The sequence below is a fragment of the Pavona decussata genome, unplaced genomic scaffold (assembly GCF_977016875.1).
Source record: "Pavona decussata unplaced genomic scaffold, jaPavDecu1.1 SCAFFOLD_252, whole genome shotgun sequence".
Lineage (NCBI taxonomy): Eukaryota > Metazoa > Cnidaria > Anthozoa > Scleractinia > Agariciidae > Pavona > Pavona decussata.
Window position 1 is genome coordinate 204,968 of NW_028145655.1, and position 22,533 is coordinate 227,500.

General features: G+C 39.2%; 2 protein-coding genes across 2 annotated transcripts in view; one reads left to right on the top strand and one right to left on the bottom strand.

Moving 5' to 3' along the window:
- Positions 1 to 22,533, bottom strand: part of LOC146456960 (scavenger receptor cysteine-rich domain-containing protein DMBT1-like) — a gene marked incomplete at its 3' end in the record, with an annotated part of 596,400 nt that overhangs the window by 149,773 nt on the left and 424,094 nt on the right. Inside the window, exon 17 of the mRNA XM_085092482.1 lies at positions 19 to 148. Within this exon, the coding sequence (XP_084948608.1) occupies positions 19 to 148 (130 nt within the window). The remainder of the gene's footprint in view (positions 1 to 18; positions 149 to 22,533) is intronic.
- LOC146456968 (uncharacterized) lies at positions 14,642 to 20,534 on the top strand. Its single transcript, XM_085092478.1, has 4 exons — positions 14,642 to 15,727; positions 17,698 to 17,768; positions 17,893 to 17,965; positions 19,189 to 20,534. The coding sequence occupies exons 1-4, from the start codon at positions 14,656 to 14,658 to the stop codon at positions 20,532 to 20,534; spliced, it is 2,562 nt and encodes an 853-aa protein (XP_084948604.1). The 5' UTR covers positions 14,642 to 14,655.

The following is a 22,533-nucleotide window of genomic DNA, read 5'->3' on the forward strand; positions in this document are numbered from 1 at the left end:
AGAAAAGAGAAATCGTACAGCTTTGTAGCAGTTGTTGGAAGGCACTTGAGGAAGTCGGGCGTCAATCGTGTCTTCGTGCAGTCATATATATTCTGGTATTCTTGCCACAGTCTGTATCCATAGGAACTGATGCAGTAATTATTGCAATCTGGAAGATTAAAAGTAAACGATATGCTAATTAGCTGTAATTCATGTATTGGGTTCGCCCTGTGGATTATTGGATCAGATGCAGGATCATTTCAAAAGTTATTAACATTGCAGATATCGAACGAAAAAAAAATCTTCATATCTTCTGCTAAAACGTCATATGACAGCAATTTGATTTGACTTACTACTACTGTAAATTTAGTTCTCTGAACTTGAATTTTCCCTTTTTTGGTTTCTTCTTTCGTCAACGAAAGTTTATCATTTTTACCTTATACTGCTCTACTTTCGCAGTGTTTGCTTATCAGAGGGATTGCTTTCAATTCAATGGAGACGCTCTTGTAAGGTATTTTAAGATAGAGAAAACAGAGCTGTCGCTTTCAAGTTGGCTGCCGTTTGGAAAACATGACGTATTTCCAAATTTCAAATGACATTATTATTATTGTTATTATTATTAGGCGCGCGCGCGAAGCCCTATAGCTAAGAGATTTTTGTAAACCCGTGAGGGCGAGAAATTTTGGGTTGGTTATGACGTCACTTCCTTGCGACCGACGACCGAATGTAAGTACGTTCCCTCCATCATGTAATCCAAAGTAAAATGAAACACTTAAACTCTGTGCTGCAACCCGGGTTTCTTTCGGTAGGAAGTGGGATAACCAACTTCTTTCAGAAAAACAAACGAGAATTTCGAAGAAAACTAATTTTTATATTCGTTAAATATTTGGACAAACGACATATGTCGAGAAAGCAGGCGACTAATAAGGAAATTTGAGGCCCGAAAGTAACTGAGAGGGCGAACAAACAGGCGAAATGTCAGTTGAAAACAATCATGCGGTGAGTAAGCAACTGGAAAGTCGCTTAGAAATTAAATACAATTTTGCAGACAATTGTCCGCAATTTTCCATATTTAACATATTTTTCAAACTAAACACAAATACTTAAGTCGTTGCCATACGACAAATATTCGTGGATAAATTATTTTTTAACATACACAGAGCTATTCACAGTGACGAATTGTTTTGAACATTTTGTGTTGGACTTAATATGTATTACAAATGCATTCGCAGCGCACATCAGTAAACACGCAGTAAACGCTTAAATATTTCGGACCACAACCAAACATTAATTTCTCTTGTATTCTTTTTTTTTTTTTTTTTGGTAAAATTTACTTAAAGACTAGAATTATTTCTTAAGGATAAATATTCGCAGAGTTATAAATTGTTTTTAACATTTTGCGTTGTACTTGTGTAATTCATTCGCCTTTCGCATCCTATATTTATAAACACGATCTAATTTTAAGCGCTCACTGAAATATTTTGAGCCACAACCAAACATTATTTTTTCTGAATTTTTCCTTTAATAACGTTTACTTGGAGACTAGAACTATTTCTGTAGGAGAAATATTCCCAGAGTTATGAATTGTTTGGAATATTTTGTGTTGGACTTGTGTAATTCATTCGCCATTCGCAGCGCATATTTGTAAACACACTCTAATTTTAAGCGCATAATGACATATTTCGGACCACTATCAAACATTATTTTTCCTGTATTCTCCTTTTGTTAACGTTTACTTAGAGACTAGAACTATATCTGAAGGAGACAATACCTAGAGCTATGAATTGTTTTGAACATTTTGTGTTGGACTTGTGTAATTCATTCACCATTCGCGGCGCATATTTGTACACACGCGGACATGCATATATATAAATGCTATTAAGAGTAAATGTCAGTAAAAATCGAGGAAAATTCAAAAAAAGTGGCCACGGTCAAAAAATCGATTTCGCTCATACTTTGTCAGTTTGAAGGCCTAGGTAAGTGACTGAAGGATATGAGGTTAGTTTTTTGAAATATTCCATTTAACGGCAGAAAACCACGAAAAACGGTCACCCTACCGGAAGCTCATATTTTACCTAGCGGAAACTCGACATTTTACACTTTTCAGCTTCACGCTACACAGACGTTTACATAGCTGTGAATCTTTCTTAAGTATAATTAAATACATTGATTCTTCCTTAGTCAAACCATGGCAACAATTTTTATCTCTACTCATTTGTGAGCGAACTGAGACCCGATTAAGAAGACACACTTTTCTCATTTACGCGAAGGTGTAAAATAATCCAAACTCAGCGGCGAAAAAAGCTGACCGGTAGTTCTTCAAATCCTCTGATATTATAACCAAAGACAGTTCAGTCATTGATTTTTAGGTCTACGCTTTTAAATCTTTAGGATCTAGTAGCACTTTTGCATGAACGCCGATCAAAATTCGATAAAATTCAAATTGAGCGCCTTTGAAATCTACAACTCTACAGCACGATTGAATAAATTAACTCCTCGGCCAAAGTTTGTTAATAAACATAAGGGTTTTACGTTTTTAGCGTTTTGAACCGTTTTAAAGTATTTATTGATGTTAAATATTGTCTATACAGGTAAAACAAACTATGAAACACCAAAATTACCACGAGCTGAAATTAAATCTCACAGGCTCGCTCTCTAATCTGTGTCACGCACGAGCGACTTAGCTACAATTAGTACAGTAACAAACAGATATTTACATCGGTTGATTTAATTAAAATAAGTCTTATTTTAAAATATCTTAGCCAACGATGTGCCAGGTTCCCCAGTTAACTTGCTGAAATAAAAAAAATTCCTTAATAGTAATTCAAACTACTGTCTAGAACAATTAGAATCGATTTTATTTAGTATGAGAAGTTTTGTGCCGTCGATAACCAATCGGAAGTAACTGTTTCCGCGAAAGGCAAATATTGCACCGTTCTCTGAATAAACAAATCTGCTTAACCATATAACCAGAGTATGTTGTTGGTGAAGTTCATAGACATACATAACAACGATGGCTTGCTTGTTCTTGAGTATTGTCGGTGGGATTTGCGGCGCAGGCGAACGCACTTGCTACTCAACTTCCGTCACACTACTCACGCTCAGTGTAACCAGGATATAAAACATCGCACAGTCCTAAAACTCTCCGGACTTGAACAAGAATTGATTTTAGCAAGATTGCGTGTTTTTAAAAGCCAACAAATTTATTGGAGATGACCACCCGTTCGTCTCATCGTGTCAGGTTGGGCATAACCTGACATGATGTCGATAGGCTCCACTCCTGAGGCCAGGGTGCATTCCGCGTCAACATCACGCCGAAGGTACGCCAAGGACGTCTTAATTCTACGCCAAGCCGCCAACTTGACATTTGACAACAATGTGACCAGCGGAATTACTTACCAAGATGGCGGGCCGGCGATTTTGCTCGGGAGATTAGCATGACAAAATCGCGCTCTGGAGCCTGGTCACTTGGGTAGGCACGTCATGCAGGTAACTAAATCACTTTGGCACCGACATGTTTGGGGTCTGTTCGAGTAAATTTATTTTCTAGCTACTTTGATGATTGTACTGCTTACGCCACAAGATATACGCCAGCTGTACGCCAACGACTTCGATCGTACGCCAGTACGCCGAGCGCTCTTCAAACCCACGCCGAAGATCTTCGGCGTATCCTACATGAAATGCAGCCTGGTCCTGAGGGAGCACTCAGATTTCTTTTTTTCCGATTATGCCTGTGCCACTTACTCAATAATACACCATTCTCATTTATTCTCCAGGCTCAAAAATATTCCATCACATTTATTCCATTGCACGTATGCCACACATGACATTCCAATCCTAGCAGTATGCGGGATGTTTGTCCCATGAAGGAATCGGGTTTTTTTTTCGATTATTCCTGTGCCACTTACTGAGTAATACATCATTCTCAAAAGTAAGTTTTGCACCATACCGGAAGTTGTTTCGGGTCACTCAGCAGGAGCTGTGGAAAGTAGCCGCACTGGAATAGGAATATATTTTTTCCAATCCATGAAGATATTATTAAATTTTCAATATAGCTCCTCCCTACGGGCTCAGGTAAATAACAACTGCAAAATGTACTACCAAGCAGGAACTGTCTCCAATAAGCGTGAGTTTGTATCCTCTTCATTCTGTTGTCCAATGCGACTATAGAAAGCAGTATGAGTTTAACGACTTGCATGTTTTATTGATTGCGCTTGTCAAACAACAGTACAGTCTGTCATTGATAGAGAAAATAAAGGGGGAGGATTTAACAACCATACTATTCTCTCTCCCCAACCACCCACAAAGTAAACAGTTTGCACAGTATACTAGTGGAACGTCACATTGACAATTATATGTTTACGTCTAATAGCACAATTACGGTCCTAATGCATCACTCCAATATGGCCATTTCCCCACAAAATTATATTTAAGTAGATCTTTGATCAATCTTGTACGTCAAGCTTTGTTACTTTGAATTTGTCTTGGCCTCTTGCGGAGACATTTCAAACTTTTTACCCCTACGACTTTGAATGGATTTACAACTGTAATTACCGAGTTACACGCTGGTTGGCCGGTTTAATCGCGGGGGCAGCCTTGAGGTGGTCGCCATACCATTAGTGTATCTACCTCTTCACTGAACACACTTTTAAAAAAGATAACCTGATCAAATAAAACGATTTTTCGAAAGAAAATAAATAATGTTATATTTTATACAATTATGCGCAATTATAACGTAATGAGGTTACTGAAATATTTATTATGTGTCTGAGCTCAATCGGGCGCGCGGGAATGGAAACTAGTTAAAGTTTAGCGGGCCGCGCGTACGAACTGAGAGATAAAAAAACACATTGCGTACATGTGGCTAGTGCTGTGCACGCGCTGCGGACCTGTTTATGGACACTCTCTCACTCACTCACTCACTCACTCACTCACTCACTCACTCACTCACTTGCTCACTCACTCACTCACTTGTTCACTCACTCACTTACTCACTCACTCACTCACTCATTTACTCACTTGCTCACTCACTCACTCACTCACTCACTCACTCACTCACTCACTCACTCACTCACTCACTCACTCACTCACTCACTCACTCACTCACCCACTCACATACCTGGCGACAAAGTGGGTAGGGCATTATACAGTGCACACACTAATATAAGCGCAATCCATAAAAAAATGAGAGGCATGAAGTAAAGGTTGTTATAAAAATATTGGATTGGATAACTGAATGAAGAGATAAGTAATGAAATGACCCTTACCACCCCTACTTATTTCTCTCCGTCGTTTAAAAAAATGATTCTTTCATATAATCTTAAGTTATCAGAATGAATAGACTAAAAATAATTCATTGGAGAGAGTTCCTGTTTGGTAGAACATCAAGTAGTTGGTTGCTTACCTGAGCCCACAGGGACGAGCTGTTTTGAAAGCTCAATATCTTCATGGATTGGAATAAATTTATTCCTTTTTCCAGTGCGGGTGCCTTCCTCAGCTCCTTGCAGTGACCAGAAACAACTTCTGGTATGGTGCAAAGATTACCAGTCTTTCGCCAACCTATACATAACTTGGCACGATGAACCGGACAGATAGTCATATCCGATAAATTCGCCGGCTTCTGAAAACATCCACATCTCGCCAAAATTAATTCTACCTCCGTTTCAATTCCGGAAAATTTCAACGACTTTTTGTGATTTTTTATATCCCTGTTACCCAGCGTAAGTGGCGTGTCGGAAGTTGAAGAACTTGTGCGTTCGTCTGCGCCGCAAATCCCACCAACAATATTCAAGAACGAACAAGACATCGTTGTTCTATGAACTTCCCCGACAATAATCTCTGGTTTTAGATGCAATGTTTCACCGGTGAGGGTAAAAGGAGGAATGAGTTTGCGGAATGGAATGTGGAATGACGTGCGGAATGGCATAATTATGCAAAATACGAGTTGCGGAATGACATAATTATGCGAGATACGATTTATGCATAATGACTCACAGAAATACATTAAACTGAAAAAGCGCGCCTTTTTTGGGCGCCAATTTGCAAATACAGCCTTTCTGTAACCATTCAACCGAAGAATGCATCACAAAAACCCAAACGATGGTATCTTCGAATTCAAACTTTTTTCCTTCGATTCTCATCGCATAGCCGTTGATGCAACATAGCAGCTCGTGGACTTTTATCGTTCGCGAGTGAACACAAGATTTGTAATACATTTGCATTAAAGAGGCTTGTTTATTTACGTAACCTGGTTTCCATTCCACACGAGTCGTCCGCCATTACGGGAGATGTATACAACTCAATCGAAGGCTGGTTAAACTTGACATGTTTCAAGCTTTCACAGCGCCTCGCAGGAAAAAGACGTGAGTAAAGAACCGCCTCTGTTTATTTTTGAAACGATTTGTGTCACTTGTCGAGGATTTATCTGGTTATGACGAATGTGTTGAGGTTCGGTCATGCTCATTTCCGTTGTTTTACGTTTTATATTAATCAATTTATCATACACAGCCAAACACACACACACGCAAAAAATAAATAAATAAATGAAAACGAAAATAAAAATTTAACCGCAATCTATGCCGCAGAACTCTTTCCCCGTATGTTGACGTGTAGAATTCGGTTTCTTATTTTCGAAGGAAGGATCTTGATGTAACAAATTTTTAACTCCAACATTTAATAAGAAACTGTATCTAAGCAATTCGGGAAAGATTTCCGCACAGCCCCATACATTATTTATCCATGCACAACTGCCACACTAACCCACTTCCAAAAACGACGAGCGTGAAAACAGAGTGTGAGTCGCAAAATGTATAGATAATTATGCATGGGGCTGTGCAGATATCTTGACGCAACTTATACTAAAAATACTGTAAGAGACTAATGTCACTTGAAGCCTACTTTCTTGTATTGTACTGGTTATCCCATACCATAAAATCTCGGTTTTAGAGAGGAAACATGAAATTCAGTCCACTTTGGAGAAGAGAGGGGTAGGGGGAGGGGAACTGCAATAACTGCTGCAACGTGTTGAAATAACACCCATGCCCATTTATAACCATGAATAGTGCATGTCCCTCTGACTTATCAGTGATGGAATCACCTTCAGCGTGTATACTTTACAGTTAGAAGAACTTGCAAATAAATCATACTGATAACATCCCAAAATGTTCCTAAGATGGAGAAAGCTTCTTCACCACTGTAACAACTATCATCCATCACAATGGCTGAACAATCCAGTCACATTGTATTTTATTTTCAAAGTATAAAACATGTTACCCCAAACATTGTTTATTCTAAGTAGGTGTTTCAACATTATGCTAGCTTATAGTGGGGCAAAGCCTTAAAGAAAATGTTAGTATTATATACTGGTTTTTCGGCTTTTTTTTTTCTTCTTTTACTGACCATTTTGTCTGATACTTGAACTGTCTCAGACAAATAAAAACTAAAATTGATCAGTTTTTAGTATTTGCTTTTAAATTTTGGCCCAATTAAATGATAATGCATCTTTGTAGTATACTGGGAAGGTTCCACGTTAAATCATTTTTTTTTTGACATTTTACAAACTGTAAGCAAGAACATTACAACATCACTTTGAAAACGATAAGTTTGTTGAGTTGTTTTCAAATTACATTACATAACTAATTATGTAATGAACAATTCATTTTTTGGCGTGAAAACAGCCTTGCTTATATTATGCTTAAGTATCTTCAAACTTTATGTTAAATGAAGATACTGTTTGTAGAGTTTTCATATTACAAGCGTTATATATGTGGACATGGAAACTGCTATGACAACTAGAATTACCAGCTAAAGTTATGGTGGACATAGTTTTGGTTGTCATAAGAGAGGATCAAGTATATGTGTGGGCTCAATCCTCTAATGGTCATACATGACTTATTGGAATGACGATTCCCCTTGGTTTATTTTTAGGTCAGTCATCAAGAATCATAAAAATTAATTTTTAAAAAATTATGTGTACGTAAACAAAAAAACAAAAAAACTCTGGTTGTATGGTTGACCTAAAAAAAAGTCATAAATAGTGAACAGCTGGGTATGTATCGGAACATGTATGAAGAATTCATACTTTTGATCCTCTCTTGCTTGTTGTTGTTGTTGCCAAAAGTTAACTCCATGTGAACAGTTAGTTATTATTACTCTACACCCCAAGGGGAAATGGGAGGTCAATTTTAGGGCGATGTAAAAATGCTTGCCCCTGACAGGGGTTGAAAATGTGCAGTTTTGTACCATTGCGATGGAAATCTGAATGTCTGCTTTCAAAACCTCAAAGGAAAGCTTTTTTGTTCTGTGCAATGAGGAAAGTGCTTGATTATTTCAATATTTTGTTTTGGTAACCCTTAAGGAAACTACATTGGGGCCACACCTATGCCAAGAGAGTCTGGTACAATTTAGAACATTCTGTTCAACATTTTTGACGGCTTGTCCCTTCAGTTTTATGTAAGAGTCCCCCCTTCCCCTGGGGTGTAAGTGTGGTTACATTACATGTTTGTAGAGCTACTGAGCAATCCAACCATTTATGGGTTTACCTATGCGAGACCTGTGATACTCACCAATCAGATAAAACAAGGAAAACCAAAAAAGTCAACAATAGGTTGAGTCTAGGAAAACTTCACAGGCTCCTGTAATGAGGCACAGACCATAATACCGTAAAATTCCGGTTACGGGTGGGGATACGTAAAAAGGAAATGTCACCGGCTTTTTTAGGGGCAAGGGGGGAAGGGGTGTTACGTGTTTATATAAAGATCAAACATGGGCCTATAAGTGGAAGAGTGGTAGGGGTTTATCACGGAATAAAATTTTCGTTTACAAATAGATGGCCCAAAAATCGAGGCGATTTATTAGCAGGGGAGGGGGACTTAAAACCGGGATTTCATGGTATGGGATAACCAGTACAACACAAGCTTATATCGATTCTTTAAAATAAAAGGAGAATTACGGTATGGTATTAATTACCGAGGCTGGTCTCTTACAGTATTTTTAGTACGAGTTGCGTCAAGATATCTGCACAGCCCCATGCATAATTATCTATACATTTTGCGACTCACACTCTGTTTTCACGCTCGTCGTTTTTGGAAGTGGGTTAGTGTGGCAGTTGTGCATGGATAAATAATGTATGGGGCTGTGCGGAAATCTTTCCCGAATTGCTTAGATATAGTTTCTTATAAAATGTTGGAGTTGAAAATTTGTTACATCAAGATCCTTCCTTCGAAAATAAAAAACCGAAATCTACACGTCAAAATACGGGGAAAGAGTTCTGCGGTATAGATTGCGGTTAAATTTTTATTTTCGTTTTCATTTATTTATTTATTTTTTGCGTGTGTGTGTGTTTGGCTGTGTATGATAAATTGATTAATATAAAACGTAAAACAACGGAAAAGAGCATGACCGAACCACAACACATTCGTCATAACCAGATAAATCCTCGAGAAGTGACACAAATCGTTTCAAAAATAAACAGAGGCGGTTCTTTACTCACGTCTTTTTCCTGCGAGGCGTTGTGAAAGCTTGAAACATGTCAAGTTTAACCAGCCTTCAATTGAGTTGTATACATCTCCCGTAATGGCGGACGACTCGTGTGGAATGGAAACCAGGTTACGTAAATAAACAAGCCTCTTTAATGCAAATGTATTACAAATCTTGTGTTCACTCGCGAACGATAAAAGTCCACGAGCTGCTATGTTGCATCAACGGCTATGCGATGAGAATCGAAGGAAAAAAGTTTGAATTCGAAGATACCATCGTTTGGGTTTTTGTGATGCATTCTTCGGTTGAATGGTTACAGAAAGGCTGTATTTGCAAATTGGCGCCCAAAAAAGGCGCGCTTTTTCAGTTTAATGTATTTCTGTGAGTCATTATGCATAAATCGAATTTTGATCGGCGTTCATGCAAAAGTGCTACTAGATCCTAAAGATTTAAAAACGTAGACCCAAAAATCAATGACTGAACTGTCTTTGGTTATAATATCAGAGGATTTGAAGAACTACCGGTCAGCTTTTTTCGCCGCTGAGTTGGGATTATTTTACACCTTCGCGTAAATGAGAAAAGTGTGTCTTCTTAATCGGGTCTCAGTTCACTCACAAATGAGTAGAGATAAAAGTTATTGCCATGGTTTGACTAAGGAAGAATCAATGTATTCAATTATACTTAAGAAAGATTCACAGCTATGTAAACGTCTGTGTAGCGTGAAGCTGAAAAGTGTAAAATGTCGAGTTTCCGCTAGGTGAAATCTGAGCTTCCGGTAGGGTGACCGTTTTTCGTGGTTTTCTGCCGTTAAATGGAATATTTCAAAAAACTAACCTCGTATCCTTCAGTCACTTACCTAGGCCTTCAAACTGACAAAGTATGAGCGAAATCGATTTTTTCACCGTGGCCACCATTTTTTTGATTTTTACTGACAATCACTCTTAAAAAGGAATAGTGGAGCTCTGCTTTTAGGCTGGGTTAAATATGTTAAGTATAATTACTCACGTGATTAAAATTAATTTAAAAAAAATTGGGAAACCCATTAATGAGAAAAATTTTGCTTTGGTTATGACGTCACTTCCATCCGCCCAACCGTCCGTACGCAATCCCACAATGCTGATGCGCCCGTCTTTGTTTGGCGGGAAGTTGTATGGCGTGATGCGTTTACAACAGAAACGTAAAGAACACAAAATACAAAGTCAATTCATATGTATTTATTAGATTTGTTGACAAACGTGGAGAGAAGAGAAAGAGAGAGAAAAAGAAAACAAGAAAAGCGGAGACGATTAAGCAAAGTTCAACGTGAAAGAGAGCGACGGATAGCAAGTTAGAGCAGGCTAGCAGTAAAAAGTAAGTGTAATCTATATCACCAGTTCGTGATCAGTTATGGTAACTTTTAAAACTCTTAAATAGCTTAACATAGACGCTTTACTCGCTTTCGATACCACCAATATTCGAAAGAGGTTAATTTTTGAAAAAAAATGTTTCGTGGTTGTGCTTTTTCTTTCGCACCGCAAGACTCTCATGTGTTTACAAAAGTTTTAAAGCTCTGAAATATTCTACCAAACACAAAATAGTATTTTTATGGATTCTCCTTTTCTTAGCGTATATTTAGAAATTAGAATTGTTACTAATTAGGAGCAGAATTGACACACTTCTGAGTTTCCAAACATTTTTAATATGTCTGTGAACCCTGTTAAGCAACGACGATGGCAGCAACAACGCTGCAAAACAATCGCTCCGCACGAGCATTTTAAATTTTGGTAAATTTTTTTGCCGTCCTCCGCAAGACTACAACGTGAAATGACCTAATTTAAGGTTTTGAGGAAAACATGTGCAAACGACGGTGAATTTTTCTCTGTTAACTTGAACGCAACTCCTACTAATTTAGGCAACTTGCTAGTCGTTTACTTAAGTCTAATGCGTTTCTAAGCAACAGTCAATAATTTTCCTTATTAATGTGTTTCAAGCTTTACGAATATACTTCAATCGTTTCGACAGGACAAATATTCATCGAAAAACTAATTTTTGAACATTTTGTTTCGGAGTAGTTTCGTTCGCACCGCACGGCTCTCATTCGAACTGTGCCAAGCAATCAAGAGTGATTTTCCCGTGTTCTCTTCTTGTTGAAGTTTGTTTACATTTTAGTAGCAGCAATATTGACTGAGTTGTAAATTCTATACATGTAATAAAAAGAGAATATAAGTTTAATTCAGGAGTAAACTGACAACAATAGAACTTAATGTCAAGCATCAATTAATTGTTCACCTGCGCTGTGAAGCTTCCTACCGCTTGAAAATCCGCGAAAATAGATCGATAAAAATAGCAAACGGTGGATCTAAAAAAAAAAAAGAACTTACGGAGTAATTTCTTCCACCGAATTTGACCTGCTCCTTCCTCCCATCAAAAGGGCACTGTTATGCTCGGTTATCATTCGTTGAAAGAAGAAGTAGCGCGGTGAAAGCTCTTAGTCGCCACGACTTATTTCAGTTTCTCAACTGAACAAATGTCAATCCGACCCTAGTTTTTAGTTTTGATCGAAAAATCAGTTGCATTTTCTTGTAAGAGACGCGAAAACTTAACGTTAAGGAATTTCCTTAGTCTAAATGCAGCACTTGATTTCCATGTATTTTTGGTACAAAAAAACCTGGCTTAAACAGTCGAACTCCAAAGAACTTGGAACAACTCGTTGTTGTTGGACACAAAATAAATAATTCAATAAAATGTAGAAAAGACATGCTCAACCAATGAGGAGCGAGTATTTTCGCCGCTCGACCAATCAGGAGTAAGTAATTTTGCCCTCGGGGAAAGGAAAGTTGAGAAAAATCGCCCTCTGTTAAAACAAATCAGCATTCAAAAAAAATTTCCCTTTGTATTACATTGTTATTATTGTTTAAGCAGTTTGCTGCATATGCACTAAAAATGTATATAACTGCAGAAAGGATGAGGAACTGGTATTAAGGTTATTACATTCATACGCTCACCAGATTTCTATCAATGCCATGAAAAATAATGGAGCTCCCCTTTTAGGCTTTGCTTAAGATATATATTAATAGGATATGACGCAATCCTATACCAATCAGATGAACGGAATCTCTACAATCACCTGAGTAGTTATACTAAACTGGATATATTTAACAATTATTCCACAAGGGTGCGTTTGAGATAAGATGATAGCGTATAATCATCTCATATTCAAAAAGCGCGAGTGAAATAATTGTTTTACTAAAAACCAATCGAGAGATATTGCTAGAGCTTGATTATTTCAGCTTGCAAGAACAATCAGGAGATAATTTAACGGTCGCTGTTTTTCGGGCATGCTTTAATGGCTCATGGCCGCTATATCTGTCTCGATTTGCAAGAACATATCCCAAGAAATATTGGATTATGTTAACTTTTCTTGAAAGATTAATTATCTTCAGTGAATGACAGGATAGTTGGCATGAAGCCCATTTTTAGCCAAAGTTAAGCTATTTTACATTATTTGGCACCATTCCGGTCAGAGTGAGTATACAATTGTGAATATCTTTGAATATCTAAGTCGCCAAATTGCACGAAAGCGCTAAAATATTTACCTACAAACAATAAAAATAAGAGCATAAGGAGCTAGTAGAAAGAAAGAGTCCAATCATGCTCTGTGATTGGCTTCCCGAGCGGTCAAGATGGAGCAATCTTGCCCGCTCGCGATTACCCGTTGCCAGTAAGATCAGCATCCGGCAAAAGTTCAATCTACAAACAATGTAATATTTCCGTCGATTTTCTTGTTGTTCTGGGGGGAAACGCTCACTAAAATGTTCTCAACATTTGCTTAAAGAAAAGGAAAGGGACATGAAATCTTCTTGGGATAGAGTAAATTTTGTGTTAGCTTTAATGACTGTTGCGTTGGATTTATGAGTTTCTCTGCTGTACCAGATCTTAGAGAGGTTAATTTGGTAACACGTTTTGTTTATGCAATCTTCTCAAAGTGGCTTCGAGATAAACCGTACGTTCTCTTTCACTTTTCTTGTTTTATTACCACGTGCACTGCACGATCCTCCGATTTCAACGATTTTTTCTATCCACTATTAAACTCTAACTTCTTATTAGAACATATTCACATCCACCCAGCCAATCAGTGCCCAGAATTGTGTGCTCTAAATCCAAGAAGCTGTCTTAAATATAAAGAGGCTGGGGCCCATCCTCAGAGACCCAGGGGCAGATAGTTGGGTCAAAAGGAAGTCGAAGCGGCTAAGTTTACAAGAACGAGAGAGCGAGCCCCTGGGATTCTACTCTTAACCGACCAGTTCCGAAACCCATTAAAATCCTTGTCTGTGATTGGGCACAAAAATATCAGAGTCCAGCCTTTTTCGGGTTACTTTCGTGACTTCTTATTCGAAGGTGTTTACCAGCAAACTGTTGATCGCCTGTTCGCCATTACTTGTCCGCCTCATGCAGGAGAGTTTCTCTCGATCGAGAAGTACCACCGAAGAGAGACCTATGAAACCGAAGAAATCTCGAAATTTAGCATGTTTGTAAACCAACCTGAAAAAGCATCAATCGAGAAAATCAGACTGTGGACTAATCAAAGGTAAATTCGTAACTCCAGAGTACGATAATTTTCGAGTCCATGCAAATAGGCCATTTTCGTTCGTGTGTCAGCAGAAATACCGGTTCGCTCCAGCTTTATCGGACGTGGGAATTTCTCCTGCACGGGCTGGACAAGTACGCCGAACGGGCGGCCAGCCGGCTGCAAACAGCCACGCACACAGATTTCGCGCAGGAAGTTAAGGTGAGTAATCCTATTTATGTCTGATCCCGGTTTCGAAAGTGACCTTCCCGAAACTTTAGATAGAAATCTCTCGTCATTTTCCGAAGTGAAAAGTTTGAAGGCGGAGCAGAGATTAGTGATAGAGAAAGTTGTTCACGGAAGAGATGTTTTCGTTCAGTTACCGAAGCGATTCGGCAAGAGCTTGACATTTCAGATCTTGCCCCCTTTGTGCAAGTGTCTAAAATCTATGGGCCACAATTTTCCAGCATATGGTAAAATATGGACTGGATTGGAGTGGACTGGATTTGTAAAACATGGACTGGATTGGTAAAGGGTGGATTGGTAAAAGATGGATTGGTAAAAGGTGGATTGGTAAAAGGTAAAACAATAAAATGAAACAATAAACTTTATTTTGTTTGACGCGACAGCTTTACGGCGCGCTCGTGATCGAGATGGCGGCTTTCAAGCTTCCATCTCTTTCTATTAAAAAGCGAAGACGGCAGTTTTCTTTGCCAGAGTTTAGATGGAATACAATATGCATAAAGGAAGAGATAGGGAGTGGCACATTTGGATCTGTTTATTTGGCGAAATGCACCGACGAGGAGCATTGTGTTGTCATCAAGAAACTCAAAGGGGAAGCGGCAGATGCTAAACGACGTTTCGAAAAAGAAGCTGCTATATTGCATAGCGTGAAAGGCCACCGAAACATCTCCTGTTTTTTAAAGTTTTGCCAGGAGCCCCAGGCAATCATGATGAAGGATTCGTGCTTCGACTTCGGTCCCCTTGGCGTTGAGAAAAAAGTGTCCACGCTAGAGGACTTCGTCCATTTTGTCGGCGATGAGTTCGACTTTTCTTCATTCGCCGACGTGTCACTGGTTTGTGCTAGAGATGCAGTAACTGGACTTGCCTTTCTTCATAGCTACGGTATTGCCCACCGAGATTTGAAGCCTGGGAATACTCTCGTCTGCAACCAGCACTACGATAAGAATGATATCGCAACATCGTATGGTAAATGCCCAATAGTGTGCAAACTCGCAGACTTTGGCCTCAGCCGATCACTAGACATCCAGACCGGCTCGTTTCTGGAAACAAGAACGGAATCTACCTGTCGTGGTACCCCTGTTTACATGGCACCAGAGATTCAGCTCGACGAATTGAAGTTCGCAAGTCAAGAAGATCTTCAGAAGGCTGACATCTGGTCTTTAGGTCTTCTCATGTACTCGCTTGTGAACTCCAATCGCACCAGCCCGTACAGAGGTGAATTTGAAGAAGCTGGAGAACCGTTCACGCAAAACGCCATGAAAGATCTATTGAGACGAAAGCAGTTACCTAGACATGACAGCAAATACGCGGACCTCCGTAAACATGAATGGCGGCAGCTTGAAGATGTTTTTAAATCATGCGCACGATTTGACCACAAGTCTAGACCCAGCGCAGCCGACGCTCTCCGCCTGCTTAACAAAAGCCAGCCCTCTCATGGTTGTCACGCTTCTCAACACGCAGACCAAGTGACACCAACTAATGGTAATATTTGTATTTTGTTTTGTATTGGACGAGAAAGCGGCTAAACCCAGTGTTAAATTAACGTAGAAACCTTGAAGACTACTATTTATTTTATTTTTTAATATTTTAGAGAATGTTTTTTTGCAATTTCATCTTGAAAACATTTTTTTTTTCAGTGTCGTAGTTTTACATAAACCCATGCAAAGCAATAGCCAATAGCATTACCACATTCACATTTACATTCGATTTAACTTTACAGTTTTTACACTTTTATCTCGCAATTTTTACACCCGCCCCCCTCTATTTGTAAATTGTTTATTTATCGGCAAATTTTTTTGAATAATTGATTTCTTATGCTTGTGAATAACGCGAACATTAAAAAAACATTGAACTTTGTGGTCACAGATACAATCTTAGTTTTTCTCAAAGCGAATGTAGTTGATTCACACTTAGGTGATCAACTAGGGGAAGTGTCGTGAACAGTCACGCGTATCTGTTACGTAATCTAAGTAGTACGCTTTCGTTTTGTTTATATAGAACGTACATGACTGGCATGACAGGAACTTGATTCACAACTTGATTTACTGAAGGGTACATAATGATTAATAACAAGAACCTCACAGAGGTTAAAGTCGCGCGGTGGTTAAAGTTTAATTCGGTGAAAAATACTGTTCTTTGCGCCCAAAAAAGTTTGTGTGGTTTCCCGGCATAACAATCACAGCATGATATGCTTATTTCGTCATGTTAAACTTTTGCTAATGATTTGCAGAGACTTGCAAATAAATATTTTATTTGACAGTGTAAGAAACTTAAAAAATATTCATTCCTTTCACGCTATTAAGAGAGAAACGAATTAGAAAAATTATATGCATAAACGTTATTTCCTATTTTGCTAAAAGAATGGTTTATATATTGGTAGCAAAATGTAACCATGCAGTCACGCTTGTAATCTGCTAAATAACAGAGGAGAATTTCGTGGTGACGTAATAATCTTCATTTAAAAATAACTCGAATGTCTAAACATGTCACTATTTCACAGTATGAATGGTGCTTTCTCCAAACCGAGCGCTTGGAGAACACGAAAAATAAGCATTTCACACTAAAGAGTGAGTAGAGTACTCGTAAACTGGAGAGTAAAAATCGACCAGTGTGAATTAATACGTGAGAAAAACATTGCATGTTTGTTTCAGCACACAAATTAAATAAATAAGGAGATGTTTCACACGAAAGTGTACTAGCGATAAATAAATTTTATTCCTGCAAAAATTTGATTTAAGTTTAACTTTTCTACATAGCTAGGAGAAAGTTTTTTTCGTTACACTAAACCTTCAAGTTCAAGCGTTCTGCGTTTGTTAAGTAGACAAAATCGTATCACAAATTTACAAATGGCTGAGCATAAGCTTATTGCACCTCTTCTGCTTATGTTCTTTTATCGGCGATGTAGTAAAGCAGGAGCCCTACGGCGCGCCTAGGAGTTAGCCGAGTGTTTTAGTATATACCACACAAGTTGAATAACTAGCTGCCCCCAAAATTATAGTTTTGAAATCCTTTACAAAGGCAAATTGACCCGCTGTGCGCGGCCATGCCAAGAAAAGCGCGGGAAAAGTCACATGACAATGTCGGCATTCGCCAAAACTGAATTGCAATGTGTTTGCTCTGTTGAACGAAATTTTGGGGATTACGAACTCGAACTTGTGGTTTCGTTCTTTGGTTTTGGACGAATCAATAACTGATAACTGGCCACCTAATTTAGAGTTGCTGCGTAATAGGTGCTCGTACATGTAGTAAGTCATATGTATCGCTTTTCCCTTTCTTCAGAAATGAAATACGCATTTCCTGCCCCACCCCCACCCCCACCCCCACTTCTCGTAAGGTAGTTGTTCAAAGATTTTTTTTGAAATGTTGTCGGTACAGAGAGACGAAAGTCTATCTTCAACGAAAAAATCTGTCGTTGCAATAAACAGTAAAGGTAAACCTTTTTTTTTTCCCAGATATACATCAAGAAATAGAGGGGGAACCACAACCTATTGCTGATAGAAACAAGAAGAAACCGTCACCAAAGGTAAGTGCGACAATTCTTTGACAAAAACGTTTGTGACATCGAAGCAGAAGTCGATTTCTGATTACTTGAGCCAATAATCCCTTATAGTTGATTTGCCTTATTTTGTTTTTACACTTCAATCTAGGAGGATGAAAAAAGACCAACTGTAAACAAAGCACGCGACCAGGATGGACAGCTTCGTGAAAACAGTTCGCAAGGTAAGATCTTTTGTAGCAATAAGCCTTCTAGCTTGTGTCACAGACGTAATTTTACCCCGGGGTCAGTTTACGACTCCGAAGCAGTCTGCAAGCCAATCCTATTGTTAGATCCCCGCCCCCCGTTCCTACTTGAAAAACGCACTGTTTTCTTTGTACTTCCCTTACATGAGAATGACACGAGCTTTCTGACTGTTATGAGGGCAGGATAATTTTGGCTTTCGAATTTGCATAATTATAATAATAATATAGTCGAACCTTTATTAAGCGGTCACCCTCGGGGAATGGCTACGTGACCGCTTAATACAGGTTGACCGCTTAATACAGGTTGCACAGAATACATCACTTACTTGGTTAAGAAAGTTCGGCGGTAAAATGGTATGACAAAGGAGAGCATGGTATTGAGACAGACTAGGAAAACATTAACGCCACGATTGTGCAGCTCATTAGAAGCTCAATTGCCTGGCACGCTATTTGTTACCATATTTAAGTGGTTTCCTTTTACAAGGTGACCGTTTAAAACAGGTCAAGACAATAGAAACAGCTCGCTCAAGACTTGGTATAGGGTGACCACGACCGCTTAATAGAGGTGACCGTTTAATACAGGTCAGGATTACAGTAAATAAGGGAAGTAATTTTCGGGACTTTGACAACTGACCGCTTAATAGAGGGTGACCGCTTAATACGGTGCCGCTTAATACAGGTTCGACTGTAGTAATAACAATAATAATAATATTATCGTATTAGAATATTTAATTTATTGTAAATAGTCTTCACAGTTTTTATTCACAATAAAGTTTGATTAATTCTGATATGTATTATTATTATTATTATTATTATTATTATTATTATTATTATTATTATTATTATTATATATTATATAATTATATATTGTTTTTATAATAATAATAATTATTATTATTATTATTATTATTATTATACTTATTATACTTATACTCTGTTGTACTTGGAAATAGTCGCTTTTTTTTTAATCGAAATGAATTTTAAATATTGAATTGTAAATAGGTTTTAATAGCTCTTTTTTTCTACTTTTAACTTGTAAATATCAATTTTGCTTGGAATATTATAATAAAGAAAGATTTTATTATTATTATTATTATTATTATTATTATTATTATTATTATTATTATTATTATTGCAATTGACGTTTTCCCTAAGCTAAATTCCAATCTGATCATTTTTTATTACTCCGGCTTTTCCTTTAGAAAGAGTTGCTGAATTGGGTAATAATGACAGTAGCGAGGCGTTACCCCTTGGCGTTATCGCAGAACTCAGATGTTATGATGGCGATCAAAGATTGCCGGTGTACAAGTGGGGTTTGACGAAAGGAATTTCTACCGATGAAGCGGCCAACGTTATACTTCAGCCATGTTTCGACCGTACACTTATAGCCACAGGTATCCCAAGAAACGTTTCCAAAAATACTGTCTTTGTAGTAGACACCTCCAAACACTTGCATGCCGCCGATGTCCGGTGCGATAATCTGGGGGCGTGGCAATGTAGGGGCTCACCCAAGTTCCATTACTCTATTGGCGAAAATGGTAAATGTTGCAGACACGACCACCCCGACGATTGCCCAGCCGGTCACGTATTGTACACAGTACAACGACAGTATTTCAGTAACAAAAGCCTACCTTCCTTACGCAAGTCCTTTATAATTGCTTGTCAAGCATCGTCAACCTTACCCCAACATTTGGTCGTTGTACAATACATTTTTGGAGATGGAGAGCAAGAGGTGGAGGTCAAAAGCCACGGAAACAGCAAAAGGGAAGGTGCGCGAGCGTTCAAGCGTACGATGCAGAGTACCAAAGAGAGTGTGGTCGAGAAGTTAAAAGAACTACCCCCCCGTCAAGTAGCGCACGCTATTGTAGACGAGAAGGGAAGAATTATGAAGGTTGCGTCGTCTGGAGATTTTCCCAGGAATAGAGCGCAGGTTTACAACCTTAACAAAGAGGTAAAGCGTCGGAACGTTGATCCACGAATAACTACTGGTGATCCTCTGTTGCAAATATTGGCAAAAGCAAAAGAAGAACAACAGGGTCGGAAAGAAGACATACTGATCAGAGAAATCCCTTTGTTTCCAGAGCCAATCATCTTTCTCGCTACGGAGCAACAGCTGATTGACATCGAACGCTTTTGCACTAACCCTGAGAAGTTTTGCATTCTAGGAGTGGACTGCACATTTCAGATTGCTGATTACTATTATACATTCACCACCTACCGCAACTTGATGCTGACTACGGAGAAGGGACACCATCCAGTATGCATAGGCCCGGGAATTCTACATAAACAGAAGCTGCTAACTTCATACAAGACATTGCCCCTTGTTATGACAAAATATCGTAGAGAAACGAGCAATGTTCTTGTCTTTGGTACGGATGGCGAGGAGAACTTGTACAATGCAATGGCAGAAGTTTTTGTTTACGCCAAACACCTCCGTTGTGACATTCATTTGAAGGACAATGTTAAGGGAAAGCTAAATTTAACTGGGCATTGGAGGAATCGCAGCCTCAGAGATCTTTCTCGACATTTTTGGAAAGGGCATGGGTAATGTAGCGGAGGGCGGACTCGTGGATTGTAATTCAACTGAAGAGTTTGACGTGGCTCTCGACAATGCCATGAAGAACTGGAAAAGCTTGCACGAGAATGGAGCGAAATTCTGCGGCTATTTTGTGAAGGAAAAGGCAGATGTAATCCGCAATTGCTGCACAGCTGACATTCGTTCCGTGTATGGACTGGGTTTCCCACCAAAAGTTTATACTCAGAACGCCAGTGAATGTATAAACCGCCTCGTTAAAGCAGAGGATGTCTCAAAATATGGAAAGAAGGCAATCGGGCTTCCACTTGCAATAGAACGCATTAGGACTGAAATAAGGCGGCAGCACAAGCAACAGTTTTTGGCTGTTATTAATCGTGGAGAATACCAGTTAGCTGTCGAGCTTTCTCACCTTGGTGTGGAACACAAGGAACAATTTTTGGCTGTTATTAATCGTGGAGAATACCAGTTAGCTGTCGAGCTTTCTCACCTTGGTGTGGAAGAAAAGGACTTTTTCCGGATGAGCGATCCTCAGAAGAATTCTGTAAAAAAGAAATTCTTTTCCGCGTCGATGTCAGACGCTAGAAGTGATCTAACAACACAGAAAGAGAAAAATGGAGACACTCAATGCACTTTGTCTGTAACTCCTGAAAGAGCTCAGATAATTGAGATTCCCTTTCCTGTACTGCATGGAATGTTTGAGAAAGCGGCGACGATGGTGAAGGATAAATCGGCGGTGTGGAGAATTCCAGCCCAAGAGAATGACGTCACAGTGCGTTTTATGGTCCACAGCAAGACGACAAGAAATCCCCCACAAGTTCAAGTCAATGTGAAATCTGGGAAGGCGCAATGCGACAAAGATTCTGTAAATTGGGCTAGCTACAGCATGTGTTCACATACTTTGGCAGCAGCCGAGACAGGTGAGTCTCTGAAGAGTTCCTTCATTGGTTCAAAGGGAGGAAGCGGCCTCCAAAACTTTCGGCAATTTCCAACCTGAATATGCCGAAGACCTCCGGCCAAAAAGGTGGTACGCGGCGAAGGAAAGGTGCCAGCAACAAATCTTCAACGGAAGGAAGACCAACCGTTTGTAGTCGGGTTCTGCAGCCTAGCAACAACGCAGTGGCTCACGTGCCAACAAGCTATGTAGTTCCAGACCATTCCCCAGCCTGGCAGAGTCATCCAATCCATGTTCAGATGCAGCCTAGCATTAATCTTGGTATTGCAGAGAATTCTCCATTCGCCTACAACTACCCATTTGGTCCAACCACCGCTCACACATTGCCTTGTTTTCCTGGGCAGGGCCACGAGCCACCAGAAAACATGCAGGTGTGCCATCCTCAACGTCCTAAACCACCCACAGGAATCTTTGCATTCGCCTTATTATCATTTCTTGACAGCAGAGTGTCCCGATGTTATGGCTGCGCGCACTCTCTGAAGCCAGAAGGCCTGGTACCACAAGCACCAAATGACCTGGTAGTAACAACAAGACTACATCGCAAGTACGTCAAGGATGGCATGCAGCATGTCTCTCCTGAGGTGTCTTCAGTTTATTGCCATGTCAACCTCTACTGTGTCACCGCTGCGTTTTCTGGCTTTCAATCAAGTCTTTGCCAAGCGCCGTCCGACCTCGTGCCATTTCTTCTTCCAGAGCACAAGGCTATGGCTTTCACCAGACTTGGCGTTTCTATTTATTTTTTTTTTCTAAATTAAACATCCCGACACGGTAACTATTAGTAGTATAGGTAACTGTTGCTGAAAAAAAAAGATGTTTCAACAATTTCTGTACAGCTTATAGAAAACATATTCTTTGTCGCAAGTGATAATTTAACAAAGGACTTGATTTCGGCGTGACGGCCGTTGTTCGTTTCACAGGCTCTCCTTGTGTCAAAGTACCCTTCACATTTTGGTCTCTCGACGGGGTACTTTTGCATTGCCGCCAGAAATATTTTAACACGGTAAACTACAAAGGTTGTGCTTCAACAATGCCTTCATTTTAAATTCAAACTTGACGTAC